The sequence below is a fragment of the Ovis canadensis genome, chromosome 4 (assembly GCF_042477335.2).
Source record: "Ovis canadensis isolate MfBH-ARS-UI-01 breed Bighorn chromosome 4, ARS-UI_OviCan_v2, whole genome shotgun sequence".
Taxonomy (NCBI): Eukaryota; Metazoa; Chordata; class Mammalia; order Artiodactyla; family Bovidae; genus Ovis; species Ovis canadensis.
In genome coordinates, this window is record NC_091248.1 from 47,675,417 (window position 1) to 47,702,804 (window position 27,388).

The window sequence follows — 27,388 nt, forward strand, 5'->3', positions numbered from 1 at the left end:
CTCATGGAGTATGAGGTGGGGAAGAAAGAGAAGAATGCAGGATGACTCTATATTTTGGATGGCTGGAGGTGTCAACTGAGAAGGAGAGACACCTGTTGGAGAGGCCAGCTTAGGGGAAAGGTCAAGAGTCAAGGTTGGGCACGTTAAACATCCAAGTGGAGAGATCAAAATGCAGTTGTATATATAAGCCAGGAATTCAGGAAGGAAGTCTAGATTAGAAAAGAAATTGGACATTGTTGGAAACAGATAGTATTTAAAGCCATGAGACCGGCTGAGATTACAGAGGGAGTGAGTCTAGACAGAGGAGGTTCACGCGCCAGCCTCGGCTCACTGCAGTGTTGGTTGAGAGGCAGAAAGAAGAGGCACAAACTGAAGCACACTGAGAAAGAGTGGCCATAAAGCTGAAGAAAATCCAAGAAATATGTGGTGACCTGGAATTCAAGTGAGGAAAATGTGTCAGGGAAGAGAGAAAGACAAATTCGTCAGCTGCTTGAATTTGTTAAGTCAGATAAGGACAAAAAATTGACCTTTGGATGTAGCACGGTAGAGGTTATCAGTGACCTAACCAGGGCAGTTTTGGGAGTGTGACAGGTCAAACTCCTGATGCGAGTGTGTTTCAGGGAGGACAGGAAGACAGGAAATGGAGAAAGAGACAGAACTCTTTTAGTAGCTTAGCTGCAAAGAGAAGGAGGGAAATGCAGGGGCAGTCAGGAAGAAAAGCGGGGTCAAGAGAGTGTTTTCTAAGATGAAGAAACGGGTGGTCCAGCAGGGACAGAAAAGTGGACAAGGCAGGAGAGAGAAGGAATAACGTCTGCTAAAGAACTCATTCCTGAGGGGCTGGGATCCAAAGCATAAAAGTACAGATGAAAGGACTGGTTGCATATAAGGGCATAGACAGTTCATTTGGAGAAGCTGGTTCATTTAGGGAAGGCAGGGTGCTTGGGTGCAGATGCTGGTCAGTGGGTAGGTGTCGCGGCAGGAGATTATGGCAGTTCCCTTCCAAACACTGTGACTTTTATCAGTGAAATAAGACACATAGTACTTTAGCAGAATGTGAAGATGTAAAATGACTGAAAGATATTTGAGGGAAAAGGAAGCATGAAGTAATGGTCTGACATAGTGGGAGAGTGAATAAGGAAACAGTTGCTATTGGGCAGCAAGGGTTGGAATACACCAGTGGATAAGACAGCAAAAACTCTGTTCTTATGAATCTTGCATCCCTCAGAATGGGCAATAAACAATAAGCATAGTAAATACATTAAATATATAGTACAGGGTCACTTAGTTTCATGGTGGGACAAGTCAAATGGTTTTGTGTCTTTCTTTAGCCATGCTCTGTTACATGCTGGAAGCTTGCAGTAGTTGGATGATTTAAATTAGCCAGAGTTGTGGTTTTACCAAGAAACCTGATAAAGAGAGAAGGCAAGGGGTTGTGGACGTCTGCAAGATGAGTGGAAGACAGCACACCAAAATAGTGAGAAACAGTTAAAATACGCTAAGATCAATGAATTAGAGGAAGAAGGTGTTTTAACCATCCAATACATTTGACCCATCTTCTCCATCCCCACTGCCCTGCACTAGTTAATGTGGTGGCTAAGAACACTAGCAGGATCAGAATTCTGGCTCCATCAGTTATAAGATCTGTATTCTGTTTCACTTTAATTTTGTTTATCTCTGTCCAAAATGTATTGCTTTAATCACTATAGTTTCACAATAAAGGTCTTAATATCCAATAAGGCAAATCTCTGATGCAAAGAGCTGACTCACTGGAAAAGACCCCAATGCTGGGAAAGATTGAAGGCAGGAAGAGAAGGGGGTGACAGAGGATGAGAGGGTTGGATGGCATCACTGACTCAATGGACAAAAGTTTGAGCAAACTCCAGGAGATAGTAAAGGACAGGGAAGCCTGGCGAGCTGCAGTCCTTGGGGTCACAAAGAGTCCAACACAACTTAGCAACTGAACAACAACAACAACAAAGGCAAATCTCTGAAAAATTTTCCTAAATAAATGTGAAATAACTTTTCAGGAAAAAAAAGTTGAGAAAAGTTATCACTGGCTAAAGGAAGCACAGAGCGTTCTTTAGGTAAAAGGAAAATGATCCAAGATAGTGGCTCTGAGATGTAGGAAGAAATAAAGAGGAAGAAAAGGATAATACATGTATAGATAAATCTAAATGATAATGACTATAAAATAATTTCTCATAAGGGTCCTAAAATATAGAAAAAAATTAAAGTACTTGACAGTGAGTGAGTGAAAGTCTCTCAGTCGTGTCCTACTCTTTGAGACCCCATGGACTGTCCATGGAATTCTCCAGGCCAGAATACTGGAGTGGGTAGCCTTTTCCTTCTCCAGGGGATCTTCCCAACCCAGGGATCAAACCCAGGTAGTAGTGTGTAAGTAAGAGGTGGATAAATGAGGTTGAGAATTTTAAAGTCCTTGCATTGGCCTGGAAGACAAAAAAAGTACCACTGTTTAGTCAAAGATAGGTCATAATCTCTAAGAAAGAGTTAACTGTTAAATAGAAAATGAAATATATACTTATTAAATCAAGAGAAAAGAACCAAAGAATAAAAATAATCCCCAAAACACAATAATTAAGATTTAAAAAGAAAAATAACTAATGGAACATGTAGAATAAGTAAGACGGAGGGAAGGACATTAACTCTACATCAATGAGAACAAAGCAGGATTCTCTCAATATCCTACCAACAAAAGAAAGTTGAGATTTCTCACAGCCTGAGTGTCATGGAGAACTCTCCAATTTATCACAGTGGCTTAAATACTGTTTTTTAATGACTAACCGGATGGATGCACCAGGTAAGGTTGTTTTATTGTTATTAGATAAATGTAAAAGTAGCCCTTGGAATGGGCTGTAACACAGGCAAATACATAAATACAGTCATTTGGGCAAGGCTTCTCTCTCCCCACACACAGGCCTCAGATGCAAGCCACATGTGATGAACACTTTTTATAGGGACAACTTTATGAACTGACTCTGACAGGGGAAAATGTCATATTCCTGTGTGCTGGTTTTTGTTTTTGTTTTTTTTAGTTCAGAAGCTTCCTACTTTCTCACGTGTCTACCTTTTCACTCCCCCAAGATGTCTTTTATAGAAACTTAAGAGGCTACCATCTCCTTCCAGGCCAGAGTTTTATAGTGTTCTCCTGTCACCACCAAGCTTTCTTTCAGCTCAACAATTTCAGTTGCTTTAATTGTAGAGTATTTTTTAAATAGTGATCTGACCACCTGTTAGACTTGTGAAGAAGAGGAATTCTGGTTGATCAAAGAAGAGAATCCTCCTGATTGTGGTAGATGGGCTAAGAAGAAAACACATTTTTAGGAAAACCTGTAAATAAATTCATTTCTAATAATTCTAGAACATGCCACAGTTTCAGTCAACTCTAAGTCATCTCTTCAAGTCAGGTTCTGCCTAGCTCAAGCTGATATGCAGAGCGGGGTAGAGATAAGTGGCATACTTTATAGAGTGAGTGCTGGAGCTCCTGGCTCTTATCCCAGTCTCTCCTCATCAGCCTCTTCTGATCTTGTAACTATTAATACCTCTTATATGCCAGGCACTTTACACACATTATGTCTAATCCTAATAACACCTCAATTTTACGGTTTCCATAAAATCAAGAATTAAGTAAATTGCCTAAGGCCAAACAGTAAGTGACTGTAAGAGGTGAGAGTCCAAGGTCTGCCGACAGCACCTCCTCTTGTAGGATGCTCTTTGTTAATTTTCTCTGGGAACCCGAGAAAGCCACGGTATGGCTTCTGTGTTAACAAGACAGCAGGAGCAAGGACCAGCAGGCAACCCTGCCACCTGGTTGGGAAGAGGGGAAGCCATGTGTATGGAGTGTACTCTGGTTCAGGCTCAGTTTTAGCTGCTTCTACCTTCTTAGTTCATTTATTCCTCACAGTGGCCTAGTAAGGGGGGTGTTTTACCCTCATGTTACCATATGAGGAAACCGAGGCTGAGAGAAGCGAGAAAGTGTCCAAGGTGACATAACTAGTGAGATAGGAAGCTCTGAGTTTGAATCCCACTGGCTTCAAAGCTATGATAACATGTTGCTCCCTGCTTTCGATTTTCCCTTTAAGAAGGAGTGTGGCGCGAGGTTCATGAAAAGGGATGAGAAAACCACACAGAGGATTCCCGAGAGCGTCCGGAGAAGTCCAGGATCAGAACAGGATTCCAGGAGAGGACACTGGAGACTGGACCCTGGTCCTGAGGATGTAGCCACAGGCGAGACTCGACCTCCCTGGGCTTCAGTTTCCTGTTGGAAAGGGAGTGGACGCGAAGCGGTTGAATTTGGCGATTTCTAAAGCGCCCTCCAGCCCTAAAGTTCTGGGCCTCTCCGTGTTAAAAAAGGCTTCCCTGGTGTTAAGAAGGCACCGACTGCATTATTCTAAGAAGAGCTTAATGCGATGTTTTGGGGCGGCCCTGTCCTGTTCTCAGCATCCCCTGGGTTCGGTGCCCCCTGGAGAGCAGACCCGGGGATGCAGAAGCAGCGGGAGGCGAGCGTAGGGGTCCCTCAGCTGCCCCATCATTGGTGAGCAGTACAAACTGTCCCCGCAAGGCTTCAAAAAGAAAACTGCTCTGAAGGAGTGTGACAGTCACTCTGGAGGGCTCGAGGGGCCCGCAGGCCAGGCTTTCGGAACACCCAGCGGCACCAGGCTGGTCGCGGGGCTTATCGGCCGCAGCTGGCGCGGCGGGCCCGGGGCTGGCGGCTGGCCGGGGGTGGGCGGCAGCGGAGGGCGGCGCGCCGGGCGCCCGTCCCCGCGGGGTGTGCGGAGCGAGCCTGGCGGCTGGAGCGCCGCCTCTGCCCGGGGCCGTGGCCCCGGCGGCTTCAGGAGGCGTCTCTGGGGCCGGACCCTCTCGGGGTGGGGCGGGGGGCGGGGGCGGGGGCGAGCAAAGTCCCAGGTCCCGCGGCCGCAGCCCCGGCGCGCCCAGCGGCTCGGCCGGAGACAGGCGCAGCCCCGGGTGAGGGGAGCGCGGGAAGGTGGGCTCCGCGCGGCGGGCAGCGTGGCATCCGCGCGGGTCTCCCGGTCCCCGCGACCAGTCTGCTGGCCCCGACCCCCCGGCGGGGTGGGAGGGGGGGGGGTGTTGTGAGGAGGCTGGGCGACCTCCCCAAGCTGGGGCTGGTGCCCTTGCACCTGAGACTGGTTTCTCCCCAGGCTGAGATGGATCCAGAGGTGGGAAGGATCGCAACCTTCCGGATCACCGAGACCAGGGAGGACGGATTTGAACTGGGCGTCCGCAGGTACATCACCCTCGGCCACCGTTTTTCTGCTTTTCTCGTTACACGCGAGTCAGCAGAGCCACATGTAGCCGAGGAAAGAAGCTGAGTGGATGATGCCTTTGGCCTTTGTTTTGGAGTTTCCTTAGAGTCTTTTCTGTGGTTCTGACTTTACCCAAGGAGTGTCACTGAGGCTTCTTTTGCAACAGGCTGGCTTTCCTGGTGGCTCAGTGGTAAAGAATCCCTCAGACACGCCGGGATCCCTGGGTGGGGAAGATCCCTTTGAGACGGGCAAGGCAACCCACTCCTGTATTCTTCCCTGGAGAATCCCCATGGATAGAAGAGCCTGGTGGGCTACAGTCCTCTGGGTGGCAAAGAGTCGGACACGACTTAGCCAATAAACACCACCAGGAAAGAGAGCATGGTTTGAAAGCGCCCCCTTCCCTTTTTGCAGGGCCCTTCCATGAGCTTGTGTGGTGTAACATTCCTTGCATTATGGAGCTCACGACTTTTCCAGAAAACTTTCCAGAAAACTTTCATAAGCATGGTCTGATCTTCCTGGCTTAAAGAGCATCAGACATCTGCTGTTGATGGTTGTGCTTTTTAAACAAGTGTAGAGAAGCAGGCAGCTCCTTCCTTCCACTCATTATTCCTCTTCCTCCTTTTACCCACCCTCCTCTCAGCTCTCCGCTTCCCTCTGTCTCCCCTCTGGGGGGTGAGGGGTGAGTTGGGGAGGGAAACCTTGAGCAGCCTGGGGCGGGTTACCTGCGCTTCCAAAGAAATTGTTGCTCCCACGCCAGGGGGAAACCTCTGCCTCTGTCTGCTTGCCTGTCTTTCTCCCTGTGCTGGCTCTTTGATTCCCAAGGGCCCTCGTCACTCTCACTTCTCCACCTTAGCAGGGGCGTAAGCAATCAGTAAGTGGCAAGCTGTCTTTGTCCCTCTTTCACTTTGAGGACAGTGAATCATTTTTGCCTTCAGCCTCAAAATTTATGAGGCTGTTGTGGTCTCTGAGTTCATGCCAAGCCACCCAGAACTAACTGACCTGTGTCATCCAGTGATCACCCAGAGGGACACACTTATCAGGTTCTATAGTGGGTCCTCAAGCTGCAAGTGGCCTGATTAGTTATCAGAGAACATGCCTATCTGGTGGTTAAACTGGGGCATTATTTTAGTCTGTTAATTTCTTCAAACATGATCTTGCTTTATTTCTTCTATGTACTGTGGTATTCATTCACAGAATATCTAGTTTGCCCTATAAAGTTGGAAAATCCATGGATGGTATTTTTTCTTCTAGAAAAAGGTGGTTTTCATTCGCTGGCAGTTTAGGCTGGAATTGACTGTGAATCTATAAATAGATGGTATTTTCTCCAAGAAGTCTGTTTCGTGTTGCACTGGCTAAACATTGGTGAGTGTACAGAGGGGCTACCCCTGCAAAAGACACAGTGACACAACAGAGCCCAAGGAAGTGCTCAGAAGTGGCGCTCACAGCCTTGTGTCGGGAAGAAGACAGTTCAAAGAGTATAAAAGACTAAGAAAAAGTTAAGATTATGAACTTAAGTGTAATGAGACACACTTTTATAAAAAATGGACCAAAACTTGTATGCTAAACGAAGTTCAGCTCACTTCAGTGGTCTAGGGAAAACTGAGTTCCATGGTCGTTCCAATCACGCAGTTTTGCCTGTCACATTCTTGTGAACACATTTCGTTGCAGATGTCAGTCCTTTGATTTTAGAAAATGTTCCAGATAGTTTGGGACCAAGTCCTGTGAATAAAACTTTACCTGGAAATTTAAATGAATGCATTTAGGTAAAAAAAGTCTGCTCTCCTACAGTTAGCTTTTATTTATTATTGAGAATAGATGTAAACAATACATATGCTGAATATGTAGCTGCTAGAATCTTGCAAGTAGTCTTTATATGGCATGGAATTAAAGCCCAAGATACATAAAAGAAAAATATTACATCAAATTCCTTCTTCCTGCCTAAGGGGAGAACCAGACTGTATTTCACTCTATACCGAAGACTGAGGAAGCAACAGCATTTCCAACCTAAAACCAAATTAATAGCCTGTGGCTTCTGAGACAGATTATCACCAAAGGGCATCAGATATCCCAGACCCGGAAACCAGAGGCACTCTTGGGCTTTAAGTAATATCAAGTTAGATCTATGCAAATAATTGGTCATTTGTGAAAAAGAAGCATCCATAAACTCTTTTCCCAGGGGCACTTAGTCCTGCAAATAATTGTTAGCAGGTAATGAATGCTATGGGAACACGTTAATTAAGGCTAAAGAAATCAGGAGTGCAAAAAAGCAATTTTAAATAGGGTACTTAAGGTAGGTCATATTGAGAAGGCAATATTTAAGCAAGAACTTGAAAAAAAAATGAGAGAGCCCTGTGGCATATATGTACCACTCCCGGCAGAGGTAATGCAGGCCCCTCAGGGGGAGCGTGTTTGGAGGGTTCACAGGACAGCAGCAGCAGAGAGAGCTGGGTGACTGGGGCCGAGCTGGCAGGGGTGGGAGTGGGCACTGTGCTCAGAGAGGCAACAAAGAATATCGTGTGGGGCCAGAGAGGCCAGGGTAAGGATCTGGCTTTTACTCTGAGGAAAGTGGAAGCCACCTGTAAGTCTTTGAGCAGAGTAGCAGCATAATACGACCTGAGAGTTGTTTTTCATTTATTGAAGTATAGTTGATTTCCAGTGTTGTGTTAATTTCTGCTATACAGCAAAATGATCAGCTATACATATATATAGATATTTGCACACACATTCTTTTTCATGTTCTTTTCCACTATGGTTTATTACAGGAAGTTGAATACAGTTCCCTGTGCTCTGCAGGAGGACCTTGTTGTTCATCCATCTTGTTTGTAATAGCTGGCATGTGCTAATCGCAAACTCCCAGTCCATCACTCGCCTATTCCTCCTCTTTAGCAAGCATGTGACTTATGTTTTTAAATGATGACTCTGAGTGTTGCCTTGCGGATAGACTGAAGTGGGCACGAGCGGAAGTGGAGAAACAAGGCAGGAGTTCTCCAGGCTGTTAGGATAGTTAAGAAAGTGGCGAAGAGTAAGTGAACTCAAGATGTATTTTGACTGTAGAGCCGACAGGATTTCCTGACAGCACTCCCTATAATCATTCAGAAGAGTGGCCTTTATTAATTTTAGATCAAGATGTACCTTTTCAGCACATGAAGAATTAACTGATCTTGCAGACATTGTTGACATGGTCATCTTCCTTCTGTGCATGCATGCTGCAAGGCAGGTGACCGTTCCCCGGTTATCCAGAGATTCCTATAGTGCCTTGGACAGTTCCTTTGCACTTGGTTATTGCCTTACACCGTGTGTTAAACTGGATAACTTCGACAGTTTGTGGACATCACTCTTTCACATTTGAAAATATAATATTCAAATATGGTAACTATTTAAATTTATATTCAGTTGACTGTGAAATATTTTGTAAGAGTTTTTAAATTCAGTTATATATATATTTTTTACAGCAGCCAAGCTAAGGAAAAAATGAAGAAAGTAAATTTGATTGGACCATTAACATTGGTAAGCTATGAAATATTAAATTTGAATCAGTTCTGCCTTCATTTAAGTTTGATGTCTTGGATCTGTAGTGAGGAGTACTTTAAGATACATGTCCTGGATTGGCTCATTGTATTTAATGGCCCACATTCTCAAGGTGGATGATAAAACAGGTAGAGATAGGCTGGCTGGAAGAGCAGAACTAACTGGTGTACAGGGAAATTGAAGTTAGGACTGGTGTTCGAAGCACCATACAAACCAATTAATTTCAGAAAAATACATCTCTGCACTTGTTTCACACACAAGCACAAATTTACCTTAAGATAAAGTTGCATATAAGGAGACTGTTAACTATAGAAAATTGTAAATGCTCAAGAAATCTATGTTCACATTGGCCTCCAGGAAAATTGATTAAATATGAAGTTACTAAAACAGATTCAGATGTTTATGACAATTCTCAGTGGTTTTCCACTGGCCCAGGGCAAGCCAACATATTTTTGGAAGAAGTCAAATCTGTTTTTCATTTGTAATATGTCTTAGAGAGGGGACCCAAGAAAATGTTTGCCTACTTTTAGTGAATATGATATGTTCCAAACTATGACAGCTATTATTTGATAACAAAGAAGTTGGTAAAAAAAAAAAAAAGAAAAAAAAAAAAGCATGTCATCTGAAGTCTCTAGCTTATTAAGTTTCATTCTCTTCTCCCTTATGCTTGTGACTTTTGTGTTTAAAAATCTCAGTAAGGATAACATTTTTTCAATTTAGTAATTTAGAGAAATCTGGTTTTAATGCAAAGGTTTTAAATCAGCCTCTTATAGCAAACAAAATGTCACAAACCTTAAAGTAGAAACAGAAGTTTTCATTTCAATTTGAAAGTTTAACCTTAAATATAAGTGTAATCCTTTTCACTCTCCTAATAGATTTTTTTGCTGCTGTTCTGATTGAGGTTCAGGATAAAACTGCATTTTAATAGGAGCTAGAAAGGCATTCGGGCTTCTCTGGTGGCTCAGATGGTAAAGAATCTACTTGCAAAGAGGGAGATCTGGGTTCGATCCCTGGGTTGGGAAGATCCCCTGGAGTAGGGCATGGAGTAACCCACCCTGGTCTTCTTGCCTGGAGAATCCCCATGGACAGAGGAGCCTGGCGGGCTACAGTCCATGGGGTTGCAAAGAGTCGGACACGACTGAGTGACTAAGCCCAGCACAACACAGAAAGGCATTTTTTTGTTGAAAAAAATCACTGAAAACAGATCTAGGTTACTTAGGATATTACTGTGAAATTCCTGGAATTTTCACTGAAGTTGGTGACAGAATTTTGTTTCATAAATATGAGAAACTCTTTAATTAAGGTGCAGTGAATATATTACATTACATGAGTTTCAAATATACTATGAGAAGCCTTTAAAACTTTCCTCAGTTTCACGTGGAGAAGGAAATGGCAACCCACTCCAGTATTCTTGCCTGGAGAATTCCAGGGACAGAGGAGCCTGGTGGGCTGCCGTCTGTGGGGTTGCACAGAGTTGGACATGGCTGAGGCGACTTAGCAGCAGCAGCAGCAGTTTCACGTAAATGTTTGGTGGAGACAACATTGCATGTTGACTTGCTCCTATGCTTGAGCTGTGGCCCAGAAACTCAAGTGCTCTATCTCCCTTCCCCTCTGGCCACTAAGGTGAACCTTGGGGACACTGGTCCCTTTTGTGCCAATTTAAGGGGCCCTTCCCACCTGCTCTGGACTTTACCTGCCCGCCTTGTTTCATTCCAAGCTCCACCTGGCTTCCCACCCTTTGTCTCTCTCAACACTCTTGCTTGCCCTCTGTGTTTAATGATGCAATTTGGTCTCCCAGACCGAACTTCTGGAAATCCCTGAGAGCAGTTGGCACACCGCCCCCCACCACCCCCCACTTTGTGCTTAAGCCTCAGGGTGCCCCTGCATGGTGACTCCCTCTGACTCAGCCTCCACTCTCAAGGACCCCACTCTGCCCAGCCTGACTCATCACCCATTCTCTTGATGACTGTTCCTTCCTTATCCCCTAAAGGGAGTAGGGTGGGGAAATGGGCAGAGATAAGGGTTAAAAAGATGAGAGAGATGTGAGGGACAAAGGGAAAAGTATAGAAATGGAAAACTAAGAGACGGGAGATGTAGTCTGGAAGGCAGAGGATGAAAGAAGAACAGAGAGAGAGGCATAGTTTCAGTCAATCAGAAATGGGGAGAAAAAGTGGGAATTTGGAGAGAACTAAAACAGGTGGTGAAGGACAAAGGGTTTTGGAGTATCATGACACTGATCGCTGGTTAGTTCTTGGGTGTCGTGCACTTTACTGGCATGACTACTTCCCTCTATGAGTGATAAGTGCAAGTTGCTCAGTCATGTCTGACTCTTTGTGGCACCATGGGCTATTCAGTCCATGGAATTCTCCAGGCCAGAGTACTGGAATGGGTAGCCTTGCCCTTCTCCAGGGATCTTCCCAACCCAGGGATCGAACTGAGGTCTCCCACATTGCAGGCAGGTTCTTTACCAGCTGAGCCAGCAGGGAAGCCCTCTATAGACAGTACTAAATCCAAGATAGTTGGTGTGGCCACCAGGCCTTTTAGGCCTCTCTCTAATATCGTCTTCCATGCTCTGTACTGTGTGCTTAGAAATTCCACCACGTGGAGTTCCCTGAGGACTCGTAGTTTCCAGTCACCCTGCTGTTCTAAACCCCCACTTCCCCCACTTTCTCTGCACTCCCCAGTTCTTCTTCACTAACTCCCCCTTGTCCTTCAAGATTCTACAATGAGTATCATCTCCATAAGCAAGACTTCCCTAAAGCACACACCCAGGCACTCCTTACGGAGAAGGCAATGGCACCCCACTCCAGTACTCTTGCCTGGAAACTCCCATGGACGGAGGAGCCTGGTAGGCTGCAGTCCATGGGGTCGCTAAGAGTCGGGCACAACTGAGTGACTTCACTTTCACTTTTCACTTTCCTGAAGGAAGTGGCAACCCACTCCAATATTCTTGCCTGGAGAATCCCAGGGAGGGAGGAGCCTAGTGGGCTGCCGTCTATGGGGTCGCACAGAGTCAGACACGACTGAAGCGACTTAGCAGCAGCAGCAGCAGGCACTCTTTAAGTTTCTTGCCCTTCACCAGTGATCTGTCTTCTAAAAACTAACTTAAGCCTCTTAAAGGGGCCTTATCCTCAAAACCCAGAATATCTGTTCCTTCTCCACTCTTTATAATTCTCCCTCTGAAATATTCTGAATGTCTTTTTAAAGGATGTATTGTGTCTGTGTGTGTAAATGACATCAACCCCTAGCTGTTTCTAATTCACTACCTCAGGAGCTCTGGAAGATCAAACAGTATTTCTTAATGAAACCAAATCTTAGTCCCTTCTGATTATATTGCAATCACTTATCCAAATAAGACACTGATTAAATGAAATTAGAATTTTTTCCACACAGATACAAAATAAATAGACTCTTGAAATTACTCTGTCAATGATTTGAGTTGAAATTCTCTTTCTTCCCTAATACATTTATTTGGAATGGTTACTGACCTTAAAGAAAAATCTAAAGAACATACATTGTGAAAAAAGAGAAATTCTGTTTACAAGCTAAGTATTCTCTTCTCTTTCCTTCTTTTTTTTTCAGTTTCGATACTCTGATTGGCAGGATAAATTATTTATGTCTTTTGGCACTATCATGGCCATAACTCATGGGTCAGGTCTGCCCCTCATGATGATAGTATTTGGAGAAATGACTGACAGATTTGTTAATACTGGAGGAAATTTCTCCCTTCCAGGTAAGCGTTTCTTTAATTGAGATATGTAGATGTATAGATGTATTCATTTATTTAACTGAGTGAAAATTAGAAATTGATTTTTCTATTCATCATCTGCTTGCTTCATGGTCTGGACAGCTGGGTAGCTTCAGATATCACAGAAGGAGTTTTTAAATTCTCAGTAAAATTCCTCAAATAATCAGTTAAATTTCAACAAATAAGTGTGTGCTATTGGACTTTAAGTATAGAATAAGGAAATTTCCAGAAAGCTTTGAATTTCAATAAAGTAAGGAAGTCAGTCTGCTTGAGGATGGTGGACCCATAGCAGAGCATGTCTGCACAGTGTCCATTCAGTTAATGACTATTGATGAGCTCGCTTCAAAATGCAGCACTTGGCATGGCAATACTTCTTAGCCGTCCTCAGCTTGCAGGTCTGTTTCTGATGTTTTCTTCTTCCCCTCCCCCTCCCCCTCTCTCCTATCCTTCTTGCTAAAATTGCACCTACTTTCTGTCTCTAATATTTGGATCAACAAGGTTGACTGTTCCTTAACAGAGCACTTTACTAAAGAGTGAATGGATTCAGTATGAGAATGATGTGCTTTGAAACTCACCCAAAGGACTAAAATTACTGAAGTGCCAAAGGAGTCACATAAGTTAATGCCATCTATATGAGGAGCTATGTCAGCAGCATTGGAGTGAGGTTCCAATGGACAAAGTTATTTTCGTGTTAGACAGACTTAACACAGAAAGGAAGATAGCCACGCTTTCTACCCAGCACGACGGCTCAGTTCCTCCCTAGAGACCTGCGGGCTCTAGCTGGAGACCGGAGCCCTGCTGCTCAGATGGGGGATGTGCAGGAGATGGCTAATAAAGGGGAGGCAGCTTCCCCAGAAGAGGCACCTGAGAAGCAGTAGACTGTATTTAGATGACACTCAGGAAGAGTTTCCAGTGTTCACTGCTGAGAGCTACATACTTGGTTAGCATTGTAGGGCTGGTTGTAATTACCTAAGAACATGATTGCTTAATTTATGCAATAGGATCTCTTTACATGAATATTTATGAATATTAATACCTTTTAGATGTCTAGCAGAAGCATCCTTTGAAAGTTAAAGCACACTCCTACAAAAAGAGTTTATTTATTCTCTAGTACTACTGTCTCTGAGAAGAACCTCTTTGTAACAAAAATAACAGAAATCTTTCATAGTGTGTATCATGTGCTAGGTCTTATTCTCAGTGACACATGAAGACAGCTGAGGCTTGGAGAGAATAAATAACCTCCCCAAATTACACAGTGTTAGGGCAGAATTCAGACTCAGGTCTTTTACCGTCCATACCATGCTCATGACTGCACACATTCTACTGCCAATGAAGGTAGCTGTACATTCTCCTTTAAAAATTGTGTCTGGGAAAGTTTTAACTGGATTACTTGTATTCGACCAGTGGCCAAACCTTTAACACAAATATTGTAAAGAGTAAGATAGGATAGTTTAAAAAGTCTTTAAGGAAACTAGGAATTTTTAATTTATTTTCCTTTTACTTCTTATGAGATTTATAGATGTATAATACACACACACAGAACAGGAGGATGCCCATATTAGAATATATCAATCAAAACTGGCTCCAATTTTGGATTTTAAAAACTCAGATGAATGACTGGATAAACAAAAGTTGTTACATACATACAATGGAGTGTTAAAAAGCCTGAAAAAGGAAGGAAATTTTGACACCTGCTGTAACATGGATGAATCTTGAGGACATTGCTGCTGCTGCTGCTGCTAAGTCACTTCACTCGTGTCCAACTCTGTGCGACCCCATACATGGCAGCCCACCAGGCTCCCCCGTCCCTGGGATTCTCCAGGCAAGAACACTGGAGTGGGTTGCCATTTCCTTCTCCAATGCATGAAAGTGAAAAGTGAAGGCAAAGTCATTGCGCTAAGTGAAAGAAGACAAATATCATATTATTCTGTTTATAGGAGGTGTCTAGAGTAGCCAAATTCATAGAAACAAAAAAGAAGATAGTGGTAGCTGGGGCTGGAGGATAAGGAAATGGGGAGTTGTTTAATGGGCAGAGTTTCAGTTGGGGAAGCTGAAAAGTTCTGGAGATTGATTTTACCATAGTGTAAATATATTTAGTACTACTGCTGTCTATGGGGTCGCACAGAGTTGGACACGACTGAAGCAACACAGCAGCAGCAGCCGCAGCAACTATACACTTAAAATGGTTAAGACTGTAATGCATATCTTATCACAGTTAATTTTTTTTAATTGGATGCAATGTGCTTATCCCAGGGAAGTTGACATTTGGTCCAGTTTTATTAATCCCATTTTTGTTTTTGCTAACACCAGAGTAATTCACAGCTTCCTTATTTGGAGCGTCTGTTCATTTTTAATGTGTTTCTAATTATGCAACCGAATTGCTTTGAAGCTGGAATGGCAGACAGGTGCCACGTACTGTGCCCAGGGCCAAATTCAAGGTCTTTCTGGGGAATGGCATGAGCGAGTCACTTGCAGACCTATGACCAGAGTTGCCAGCTTAGTTTCGATGACCTCCAAATTAAATGACACTTGGTTCTCTGCAGCCACGTTTGTCATTAGGCAACTTGATTGTCTTGGAGGGTTTGGAATGAGAAGTACCTCAAATGTTATTAATGCCAGTGTCCACTCTTCAGGTTTGTACAAATAATATTCCCATGGCTGTTTGGAGAAAACGAATTGTTACATTTCATGCTCACTCTGAATCCAGAGAGCTCCTTGATATGTTTAGGTTTGTTGAGTCTAGCCAAAGTCATGGGGGTTGAGAAATGGCAGAGTCCTCAGGTGTCCCTAGCTGAGCTCGCTAGCTCGTCTCACCAAGATAATGTTTGTTTAGAGTCTATTTTTTAGATTTGTTGGATTCTTGGACAGCAAGACTCAATGGGAGCCAAATGAGATGAGAAAGAAGAAAAAAAAAAGGTTTAAATTACAAGACGGTCTGACAATGAGTTACTGTGAACAGAGTCCATCCTTGTCAACAGAATAAAGTCTCCGTGACAAGGTTGTTCCCTCACAATGACTCAGTTGTGCAGAAACTATGCATAAAACATTCCGCATCCAAACCTTAAGAATGGAGACCTAGGAAATAGGGTTTCTACAGAGTATTAGGAACTTGATATTTCATGCCAAGTCTGTGTGGCTGTAATAATGTAGGAGGTTGTGTGGAGAAATTGATACACCCTGCGTGCCCTTGCATTGCCACATAGATGAAAGGAAAAGACATTTTTGAGCCCCAGTTACCTTGATTTATTATCCATACTGCTAAAACTGCCTGGACATCCACCAATTCTGTCTTGTGCTGTTTCCATGTAATATTAATAAAAGTAGTCCTGGACTGAATCAAGGGAGGCAGGCATCGATTTACTTTGAGACTCAAAGTGACAGCTCTCCTTATTTAGTGTCTCTTTGCGTGTTCCTTAAGGTATACATTTGTTACTGAGGCCTCTACCTGAATTTGGGGCAAATTACTTAACCTCTATAATCCCTGCTGTTATCACCTTTGAAAGGTAGGCTTGCTGATAGAATTAAATGAGATGACTTATGTCAAGTGTCTGGAACATAAATATTGAGGGGAAACTAGCTGTAAGAACTTGGAAATGCAATAACCACTCTTAGACTCTCTTTCCTCATCTATAAAAGGTATAAATGTATGGAGTATATGGGGGCTCTCTAAAATGAAAAGGCAGCTTTAGAATTTCCCATTTCTTCACTATGGGAGGCATTTAGGCAGAATAGAGGAGTTCTCCATCCAGGTATATTAAAATCAATTGGAAGCAATTTTTAGATTATGATCTAGTCTCAGCTAGAGGTTCTGATTCAGCTGGTCTTAGATGGAGCCTCAGTTCAGTTGCTCAGTCGTATCTGACTCTGCGACCCCATGGACTGCAGCACACCAGGCTTCCCTGTCTATCCCCAACTCCTGGAGCATACTCAAACTCACGACCATCAAGTCAGTGATGCCATCCAACCATCTCATCGTCTGTTGTCCCCATTGGACAACTATATTTTTTTCCACCCACCCCACATGATTCTAACAGGCAGAGAGTGCTGCAAACCACTCAACCAGATAACTGCTTGAAGACTGTTTATGAGGCTGAAGCCTAACACATAGCATCTGGGAAGACTAGGTAGCGGCCTCCTCCAGATCGAATCCCATGAGATTTCCAGATCTAGCATTCCAGATTTCATCGCATGACTCTTGAAGGAGCACATTCATACACACGTGTCACACCTTGGTCCTCTGGCAGCAGAAACTTGGTTTCCTAGGGGCTTTAGGGCTTCTAGGTTTACTCATCCAGGATTAGATTACCATTCTTGGCCTGGGACTCTGAGAAAGGAGCAGGTCAAGTTTGTAATGGTTGTAGATTTTTATTTCCTAGGAGGGAAGATCATTTTGAGTTATAATATTGGTGTTGGAGGAGAGAAAAAGTCATTTTAAGATTTCACCTGCTTTCTAAGTTCAGGGGGGAAATAGCCCTGTACGCATAATATGCAGGTTTCCTGTGGTTTTGAACAATGATTTCTGCACATACTTTCATGTACCTTGTCTGCCTCTCATTCCAAACACACTTTCAACATAGCTATCGAGGGTGCCAGATTTATGAACTCAGGAAGCAAATGAGCACACAGAACTGAATGGATGAGAACAGAAGTGAAATAGAGTCTGCTTCCTCAAGGACCTAGTAGCTGATAAAGAGCTAGACTAATAAGCAGAAACAGTTTGCTATGAACATCTATAGAAAGAACAATCCTGAGGGAGAAATTATGCCGCCATCGGGGCTACAGGCCTGGTAATTGATCCTGACGGTAGGTTAAGTTTAAAATAAATTTCTACCTCATCTCCCTTTGGTAACGCAGCACCCAGAAAATGTGACCTCAGGGCTGTCTGCACGTGATAAAGGAACAAAGCCCAGTTTCTCTCCTGGCATCGTGGCAAGTGTGTTTTCCCAACAGTGCTGTGGTAGCATTTTATCCTGTCACGCTGTGAATGCAGTCAGTACGGGCTGTTTTCTTTTTATTTTTCACTTTGTGCTTGTTAAGTGAAAATAAGTCGTTACCACGTGAACCAGTCGGTGTGCAGTGTCGGGTGCTGTATGAGAGTGTTAGACTCTCAGCCTACTTACTGTAATAACTGAGTGACTTTGGCTAAGTTACTTTATATCCCTGTGCTTCAGTTTCCTCATCTGTAAAATAGGAATTTATGATATAACCCTACCTGTATCGTCCTATCTATGGAATTCTGAAAATTAAACCATGTAATGCGTGTATAGTATTCAGAACAATGCCCAGCATATAATAAATGCTCACTGGATCCTAGCTGTTACGAAAACACATGAACCAGAAAAGACACATTGACCCTTTTATCAAAATTAGTTCAAAGTAAAAGACCATTTCCTTCCGGTTAATACTGCTTTAAAAATACCAATTTACAGGCCTGCTAATAACCAAGACAAGGAATGCAGGACCCTGACGGATCACCATGATCCACTGACTTGTCTTTGAGCAACTCAGTGACTTTTCTTGTCTTTTTCTCCCTTTGCCATGAATGTAATTCAGACTTTCCATTATTTATGTTGTGAGGAAGCATGTAAGGGAAACACACACATATAGTAACGTAGAATCAAAAGAAGCAAGTATCTGTAAAGCGCTTTGCACCACTAAGAAAAAAGTGCCTGTTAAATCCTGTGTTTCTATGTGGACCATTTCTTTCTTCTTCCTCTGCCTTCTGTATGCCCTTCATCAGCTCCTCTCTGCTGCTCTAGGAAGCTGTGTTGCTAAAGGCCCAAGGCCTCTGGTAAGGGGGCAGTACCTGGGGCGGGGGGGGCTTTACTTCCCCAACTGGACCCTCAATGTGCCTAAATCCTAGGGCCCTTTACATGGGCCAGATGATAAGCGTAACTTGAGAGTGACAGGGAAAGAGAAAAAAGATTTTAAAAACCTGGCAGTCCCTTTCAAAAATGTCTTATTTTAATTTTGTTTTCATTTAGTGAATTTTTCGTTGGCAATGCTAAATCCAGGCAGAATTCTGGAAGAAGAAATGACTAGGTAATTGGCTAATATATGTATATGTCATATGTACTTCTTTATACTGTGCTTTTAAAAAACATTTTATTTGAAAATAATTTCAACCTTATGAAGAGTTATAAGCATGTACAAAGAATCCCTGTATACTCTAGCTTTTGTTAAACTCTTTATCCTATTGTTTCTGCTTATACCCCCTCCCCTGCCATTTAAAGTAAGTGAAGTATGAAGTATGAAGACCCAGGACAGCCAAATGAATAAATATTATTTTAAAAAAGTAAGTTGCCCAGAGCATGGTCCTTTATTTATAAATACTTGATTGGTTCCAAGAACAGGGCATTCTCTTCATAACCACAGTACAGCTATCAACCTCAGTACATTTCATATTGATACAATACTTTGGTCTACCATCCGAATTCCAGTTTGGTCTGTTGATCTAATAATATCATTTATGGCATTTTTTCCCCTTTCTTCAGCTTCTTAATAGAAATCCTCAAAGCCTGTCACATAACATTTGTGTTTACTTTTCAATTAATGTTGCCGACTTAAATGAGTACTGTCTGTTGCCGTAGTGGCCTGAAAGGAAAATATATTTGAGAGTAATGAAATTGAATTTATTATTTCTAAAGATACTAACTTCCCTCCAGTTTAGTTAAGACTACACTCTGAGTTGATTTGAATTCATAACATTTTAGCATTGGTTTTAAAAAATCTTTCAACTTCTGCCAATCAGGAAGAGGGTTTTTTGTTCTTTGTGTAAACAATATGGGAAAAACTTAACACTAACAGCCATTTTGCATGTTCAGCCTATTTATTCCTGTATTTGCAATGTGGTGAAGCTTTTCAGAACAGTGAGATATGCAAGTCTAGAATGTGAATGATGGAAGAGTCAAATTGTGTCTACAGATTATCAATATAAGTTTAAAAATGATTCATGAACACCAACACCACTGTATGTTTGCAATTAACGACTTAACTTTATTTTACCTTTGGCTGATAATTCAAGTGGATAGATTGGCCACTGTTCTATTATAATGTAAGATAAGAGAAAAAAAAATTGTACATGTTATAATGTCTTACATGGTCTTTGTGATCTGTCAGTAAATTTATTAATTTCCAATTCTGAATATTTCTCTTCCAAACATAAAGACTCTATTTGAAAGAAACTTTTGAATTGTTTTCCAGATATGCATATTATTATTCAGGATTAGGTGCTGGAGTTCTTATTGCTGCCTATATACAGGTTTCATTTTGGACTTTGGCAGCTGGCCGACAGATTAAGAAAATTAGGCAAGAGTTTTTTCATGCTATTCTACGACAAGAAATAGGCTGGTTTGACATCAGTGACATCACTGAACTCAATACACGGCTAACAGAGTAAGTATATTGTTACCTACACATCCATAAAGAAATTAACTACTAGCTATGTGCAAACTTGTCAAGGGAAGATTTTAAATGAAAAAAAAAATTGCTCAATTAAACATTTGGTGTGTATTGGGAATAGATGATCTGAGCCATCTCTAGCAGTTACAGCCTATGCCACAGTGCATTTTCCTTACCTGATAGGTTGTTTGTTTGTTCTTTTTTTTGGCCTCAGTTATATAAGTAGGTGTCTTTGAGTACTGAGCTCACATCCTTTGGGGCTTCCTGGTAGCTCAGACAGTAAAGAATCTGCCTGAGACCCGGGTTCAATCCAGGGGTTGGGAAGATCCCCTGGAGAAGGAAATGGCAACCCACTCTAGTATTCTTGCCTGGAGAATCCTATGGACAGAGGAGCCTAGCAGGATACAGCCCATGGGGTCCCAAAGAGTCGGATGCAACTAACACACACACTCACATCCTTTACTTGTTTCTCTCTCACGGGGCTTATCACAGGCCAGAAAGATATTAAGATAGCACTCCAGTAAGATGGATGAATGAGTGAATCAGGGATTGAATGAATTCATAAAGAGACTTCTCTTAGTTCTTGTTGACTCTTGGCTTATTCAACAAAGAATTGAGGGCTTCTTAAACACTGGGCTAGATGTTTGTGATTTAACAGTGAATGAGGCAAAGATCTCTGGCCTCTTGTTGCTTACGTTCCAGCAGTGGGTGATAGATGATTAGCATTTTCCGGCTGGAGATCCTGGCGAGAGGGTAGTGAGCAAATGTTCAAGAGGAAGGAGGATCAGGGCATTTTGGCCCTGGCTGGCCTCCATAGGGACCTCAGGTCTGCTGCTGGACATTTTTGACCTGAGAAGTAGCATATTCAGACTTCCATTTCCAAAGGATCACTCTGGCTGCGGTACTGAGAACAGAGTGGGCTAACAATAGCACCACGGGTAGAAGAAAGGATCCCTTCCTTATTGCTGCTGCTGCTGCTAAGTCGCTGCAGTTGTATCCGACTCTGTGCGACCCCATAGATGGCAACCAACCAGGCTCTGCCATCCCTGGGATTCTCCAGGCAAGAACACTGGAGTGGGTTGCCATTTCCTTCTCCAATGCTTGAAAGTGAAAAGTGAAAGGGAAGTCTCTCAGTTGTGTCCGACTCTTTGCGACCCCATGGACTGCAGCCTACCAGGCTCCTCCGTCCATGGGATTTTCCAGGCAAGAGTACTGGAGTGGATTGCCATTGCCTCCTTATTCCTACTTTCAAGCAAATTGAGGCATATGTTCAAAATGCTAATCCTTCTCTAATAGGATTAACTAACTGAACAGCATCAACTTTTAATGATATTGACTTCCCAGAAGCATGAACTAATCCTGAATTTCTTCCTTTGTACAGTTTTTAGGTGGGGAAAGTGTCATTCAAGAAGCTAAGACTGTGAGAGGGGCTTGCGGGCATCTGAACGAGCTTTGCCTGTGTCTGTGTTGGTTAGATGTTTGCTTCGCCTTTCTGACTGAAGACCTCCTGCCTGTAACCACTTAGGTGTGATCTTTTTTAGTGACATCTCCAAAATCAGTGAAGGAATTGGTGACAAGGTTGGAATGTTCTTTCAAGCAATAGCCACGTTTTTTGCAGGATTCATAGTGGGGTTTATCAGAGGATGGAAGCTCACTCTTGTGATAATGGCCATCAGCCCTGTCCTGGGACTCTCTACAGCTGTTTGGGCAAAGGTATGTGAAACATGGGCATGACCACATGTGTTACCCGACACAGATAGAGTTATCTTCAAGATGCAGGATTCTGGTTACATGTTGTGCAGATCTGGTTAAATGTCATTCAAAACCACGTGCAGAAGGATGTTGTTAATATGGTGCTGTAATAGGGAAGATTATTTTTAATGTAATTCAAAATGTCCCTAGTGGTCCTGTAGTTGAGACTCCGAGTTTCCAATGCAAGGGATGTGGGTGTGATCCCTGGCTAGGGAACTAAGATCCCACATGCTGCATGGCCAAAAAATGAAAACATCAGTTTTTACCTCAATTATAGTTTTTGCACTCTTTTTTTACTTGTTTTAAAATCAATAAAATATTATTGATTCTTTTTATTTTTCTGATTATTTATTGGCTGTGTCAGGTCTTAGTTGTGGCACATGGGATTTTTGTCGTGCTGCGTGGGTTTCTCTAGTTGTGGTGCACGGACTTTTTTATAGTTGTAGTGGGTAGACTCAGTTGCTCAGTGGCATGTGAGATCTTAGTTCCCTGATGAGTGGTTGAAACTGTGTTCCCTGCATTGGAAGGCAGATTCTTAACCTCTGGACCATCAGGGAAGTCCCTGCACTGTTGTTATTACTTAGGGTAAATCTCCTGGCATAGTAATTTAAATCACATAAATCGTTATGTCCCTATTTAAGGAAACATAATTTAAAAGTTACATCGCTCAGTTAGTCACTCAGTTGTGTCTGACTCTTTGCGACCCCATGGACTGCAGGCCGCCAGGATCCTCTGTCCTTGGGATTTTCCAGGCAAGAATACTGGAGTGAGTTGCCATTCCCTTCTCCAGGGGATCTTCCTGATCCAGGGATTAAGCCTGGGTCTCTTGCATTGCAGACAGATTCTTTACCATCTTAGCCACCAGGGAAGCCCGGTTTAAAAATATAACATAACTTCAAACTATTGCATGAATATCGAACATTTAACTAAGTTTGGATTTGCTGTTTAACTGTGATGGTTACATGGCACTCTGCCAATTTTGCCTTACAATAAAGTCCACATAACCTGTTCCATTTCAGCCAACACTCCAGAGTTGAGAAATGTTACTGGCAATTTTTGCTCATTTTGGGGTTGATCATTTACTTAATAGATGACTGGCATCTCTTGTGTTTCGATTTTTCCTTTAGCTTTCTCCTGCAGCATCTTGTTTAGCCATCTTATAATTCAGTAGACTATCCATGAGTAGGTCTGGAAATGTGGTTTTCAAAGTGGTTAAAAATCATTACACAATAATAGTAAGGATGGTGAATCCTTTCTCAGCAGTAAGATTTTAGTTTAGTTTAGTTTGCAATCAGTAGAGAAAAAAAGGCAGTAGATGTGGAATTCAACACTATTACCAAAACCCCTATCTAGTGAATTATATGTGCCTTGCCTTTCCCTCACTCTGTTACTGAATCAAGTCTGGCTGCTTGAAAAAAATCATTACTTGCCAAAGCTGGTAGAAAGGAAAGTTGCTTTTAATCAGTATGCCGGCAATTTGGGGAAGATGGTGGGCTCAGTGTCTACCAAAAACTATCTCCAAAGATTCTGTTCACTCATGAAATATTTTAAAGGGGCAAAGGAAAGCATCTCAGTTAATCATCGTGACAGAGGGTCAGAGTTGACAGTACTCCCCATCATGCAGACCTGTGAGCAGGCTTGTCAACTTCCTGTGATTTTTTCTTTGAATGCTATCTCTTTACACTTATTCATGAGATTACTGAAGGGGAAGCTAGGGAAGAGACCTGGTCATTTGTTAATGACTTATTCTTTATTTCTACATCTTTGATCTATGAAAGGAACCAACAAGTTAGGTGAAGTATTGTGTGATCAAAAGATTTGAAAGGGGGACTTCCCCAGTGGTCCATTGGCTAATGCCTTCCACTACAAGGGGTGCCAGTTCGATCCCTGGTCAGGGAACTAAGGTTCTACATGTGGCCAAAAATTTTAAAAAAAAAAATTGTGCTAGGGCTGGAGACAAGCAGAGCATGGGGATGATTGGTTTAAGGTTAGTGGCATGACAGACAAAGACAGAGAAATCAATAGAGAGAAAATAATAGTAGATGTGGAAAGCTTTTTCCTGTCCAGAGCTACTTACAACTTCCTGGGGAGGAGTTCATTATGGCAGATCACACCTAGCCTTTGTAGGGGAATGGAAGAAGCTGTTGGATGTGGTACACTGAGTGATGTTTGCTTCATATCTACAGTGTTTGGTAAAGGACAGGGTTTGGGAAGAAAAAGTCAGTTGAAGAGTTGATCAGAGTGTCTTTTAACTTTTTTCCCTATTCAAAAGTCATGTGTTTCTCTTCTTTCCAGATACTCTCAGCGTTTAGTGACAAAGAACTGGCTGCGTATGCAAAAGCAGGTGCCGTGGCGGAAGAAGCTCTGGGGGCCATCAGAACTGTGATCGCTTTTGGGGGCCAGAAGAGAGAGCTGGAGAGGTCAGGAAGGTCCTTTGTCCACTGGCTCAAAGAACTTGCTTTTATTACATTTTCTTACTTATTCTTTTGTGGTATGAGGGCTACAGTCCATACGGTCACAAAGAGTCAAACACAACTGAAGACACTTTTAGTATGCAGGCATGCACATGTGTCTACTGCTTTCCTTTGCCTAATATAAACCCCTTACCCACAAAACATACACACCCTTTATTGATGGCTGGAGTTTGTCAGACTTTACAGCAGGGTTCTGACCATTTTTGGCTACCCTGGCAGCTCAGATGGTAAAGAATCTGCCTGCAATGTGGGAGACCTGGGTTCGATCCCTGGTTTGGGAAGATCCCCTGGAGAAGGGAATGGCAACCCACTCCAGTATTCTTGCCTGGAGAATCCCATGGATAGAGGAGCCTGGGTGGGCTACGGTCCATGGGATCGCAAAGAGTTGGACATGAGTGAGTGACTAACACTTAACACTTTCTGAACTTTTTATATTCCATGGGCTTCTTTGAAAGTCTGATGAAATCTATGGACTCCTTCTTAGAAAAATGATTTTAAATGCATAAAACATAATACGTAGGCTTATATAGGAAACCAACTATAATGAGACACGGTCATCAAAACATTTTTAAAGTTGTGATACAATAAATCCATGCAAATAGATGGGGAAACAGTGGCTGACTTTATTTTTCTGGGCTCCAAAATCACTGCAGATGGTGATTACAGCCATGAAATTAAAAGATTCTTACTCCTTGGAAGGAAAGTTATGACCAACCTAGACAGCATATTAAAAAGCAGAGACATTACTTTGCCAACAAAGGTCCGTCTAGTCAGGCTATGGTTTTTCCTGTGGTCATGTATGGATGTGAGAGTTGGACTATAAAGAAAGCTGAGCCAGAAGAATTGATGCTTTTCAACTGTGGTATTGGAGAAGACTCTTGAGAGTCCCTTGGACTGCAAGGAGATCCAACCAGTCCATCCTGAAGGAGATCAGTCCTGGGTGTTCATTGGAAGGACTGATGGTGAAGCTGAAACTCCAATACTTTGGCCACCTGATGCGAAGAGCTGACTCATTTGAAAAGACCCTGTTGCTGGGGAAGATTGAGGGCAGGAGGAGAAGGGGACAACAGTGGATGAGATGGTTGGATGGCCTCACCGACACAATGGACATGGGTTTGGGTGAACTCCTGGAGTTGGTGATGGACAGGGAGGCCTGTTGTGCTGCAGTTCATGGGGTCGCAAACAGTCAGACAAGACTGAGCAACTGAACTGAACTGAAATCCATGCCTCTATTTTTAACCTATTGAATATCAAGAACTAACTATAGGTCTAATACCTACTGTAATTCCAAGTAGGTCTGTGGGTAAAATGTATTTCAAGATATCTGTAAAAAGTAGAATGTGATATGAAAATGATCTGGGATTTCTATTGGCAACACATTCACAGTTACTGCTGACACTACAGAGGCTTGTTGCCTGCACTGATAATCGAAGGCAATGCTGAATTTTGGTTAGGGGTTAGCAAAATTAAAAGTGTAAGTTTTTCCCTGGTCAAATTCCTTAACCGGGGATTCCAGGTCGAGTGCCTCGGCTCTAAGGGGAGTTGATAGACAAAAATGTATGGGCCAGAACAAACCCCACTAATAAAGGCTACTCAACTCTCCAACCAGTTTTATTTAAATAATAACATACCCTAATATAACTGAAGTATGACCCCATGTAAAATATTTTCTTTTGCCATTCTGCAGGACTCCTGATACCCCCTTTCTATGAAAGAGAAATTCTCTGGAAATTCTCTAGCCTTGAAAGCAAAGGTTCCCCTCTCCCCTCTTTTTCATTTTCTGTTTTTCTATTCCTTAATTCCTCTTGACAGCCAACCTGTGCCTGGTTCTCTAACCTCTTCCTTTCTCTCTCTCACTGCTGCTTCCTGCACACAATAGCCCACACACCTCAGGATGTGAGTGTAATCAGTGCCGCTCCATTAGCTGTAAAAGGCGAGCCATCTAAGCGAAGGTAATTACAGCATGTCCATCCTTGTCCCTGGAACCCATGTCACGTGGGGCTGATGTAAACCTCCCTGCCCACACCTTGCAGCCAGGCCACCTGGGATTCAGCACAGCGCTGGGCAAGGGGTGCCAGCTGTCTCCCCAGGGACGCAGTTCTGCTAAGTCAGTGCATGGCCCAACACTGAGGAAAGAACACTGGAGAGTTAGGTGCTTTAAGTAATTAAAAGATATAATTTTGGGTGGCAGGATGCATTTTTTAAAATGAATAAATTCTCAGCATCTTATTTGGTTAAACTAAAAGAGATATGATGTTGTTTGTTAGAAACATTCTAATGGATGTGATATAAGTTTCATTGTACATCCAGGGGATTTTTTCTTTTGTGACTTTAAGGAACCAAAATTAAATTTTATACACTCTCTGCATCTAGTATGGAATGATAGGCTTAACTGAAATTGATGGAAAAAATGTTGTTATTTAATAGAACCATTCTAGACACGTGTACCTTTATGTCAAATCCCAGAAGCCAGTAATAATGGATTTTACTTAATATTTAAAATTATGGTTATAATAGAATGAGTGGTATTTAAGAAGAGATTAAATTCTAAAACAATAGCAATAATAATGGGAATAATAATAATAATAGGATTTATCAGATTTTGCCAACTATGTGCCAGCACTGTTCTAACAACTTTCTGACATTGTCCCTCAACCTCGCAATCATCTAGCAAGGTAGGCATTAGTAACTCCATTTTATAATGCCATTTGCAGCAATATGGATGGACCTAGAGCTTGTCATCCTGAATGAAGTAAGCCAGACAAAGACAAATATCCTATGATAATACGGAGCCTAGAAAAAATGATACAAATGAACTTATTTCAAAACAGAAACAGACTCACAGACATAGAAAACAGACTTATGGTTACCAAAAGGAAAAGGAGGGGAGGGGGAAATTAGGAGTTTAGGATTAACATATACTCACTGATCTATATAGAATAGGTAAGCAACAAGGACCTGAATAGCACAGGGAGCTACACTCAATATGTTGTAATAATCTGTAAGGTAGAAGAATCTGAAAAAGAATACGTGTGTGTGTGTGTGTGTGTATAACTGCATCTCTTTGCACATCTGAAACTAACACAACACTGTAAATCAACTATACTTCCATTTTTAAAAGGTAATTCCATTTTACAAGTGATGAAACTAAAATCTAAAAGAGTTGAGTAAGAAACTATATCCCATAATTAGTGACCTCTTTA

General features: G+C 42.4%; 1 protein-coding gene across 21 annotated transcripts in view; it reads left to right on the forward strand.

Annotated features, from left to right (window-relative positions):
* Positions 1 to 4,781: 4,781 nt before the first annotated feature.
* Positions 4,782 to 27,388, forward strand: part of LOC138439226 (phosphatidylcholine translocator ABCB4) — a 74,119-nt gene continuing 51,512 nt past the window's right edge. For 2 of the 21 annotated variants that reach the window (XR_011256642.1, XM_069587719.1), the window contains exons 1-8: positions 4,819 to 5,002; positions 5,178 to 5,263; positions 8,735 to 8,789; positions 12,393 to 12,543; positions 18,543 to 18,600; positions 19,762 to 19,953; positions 21,501 to 21,672; positions 24,007 to 24,131. Coding sequence is in view for 18 of the 21 variants with exons in the window: in XM_069587719.1 (XP_069443820.1) it covers positions 5,184 to 5,263; positions 8,735 to 8,789; positions 12,393 to 12,543; positions 18,543 to 18,600; positions 19,762 to 19,953; positions 21,501 to 21,672; positions 24,007 to 24,131 (833 nt within the window). In the remaining 3 variants the exon portion in view is untranslated. The other 19 variants (XR_011256644.1, XM_069587730.1, XM_069587722.1 and 16 more) reach the window with 18 other exon arrangements.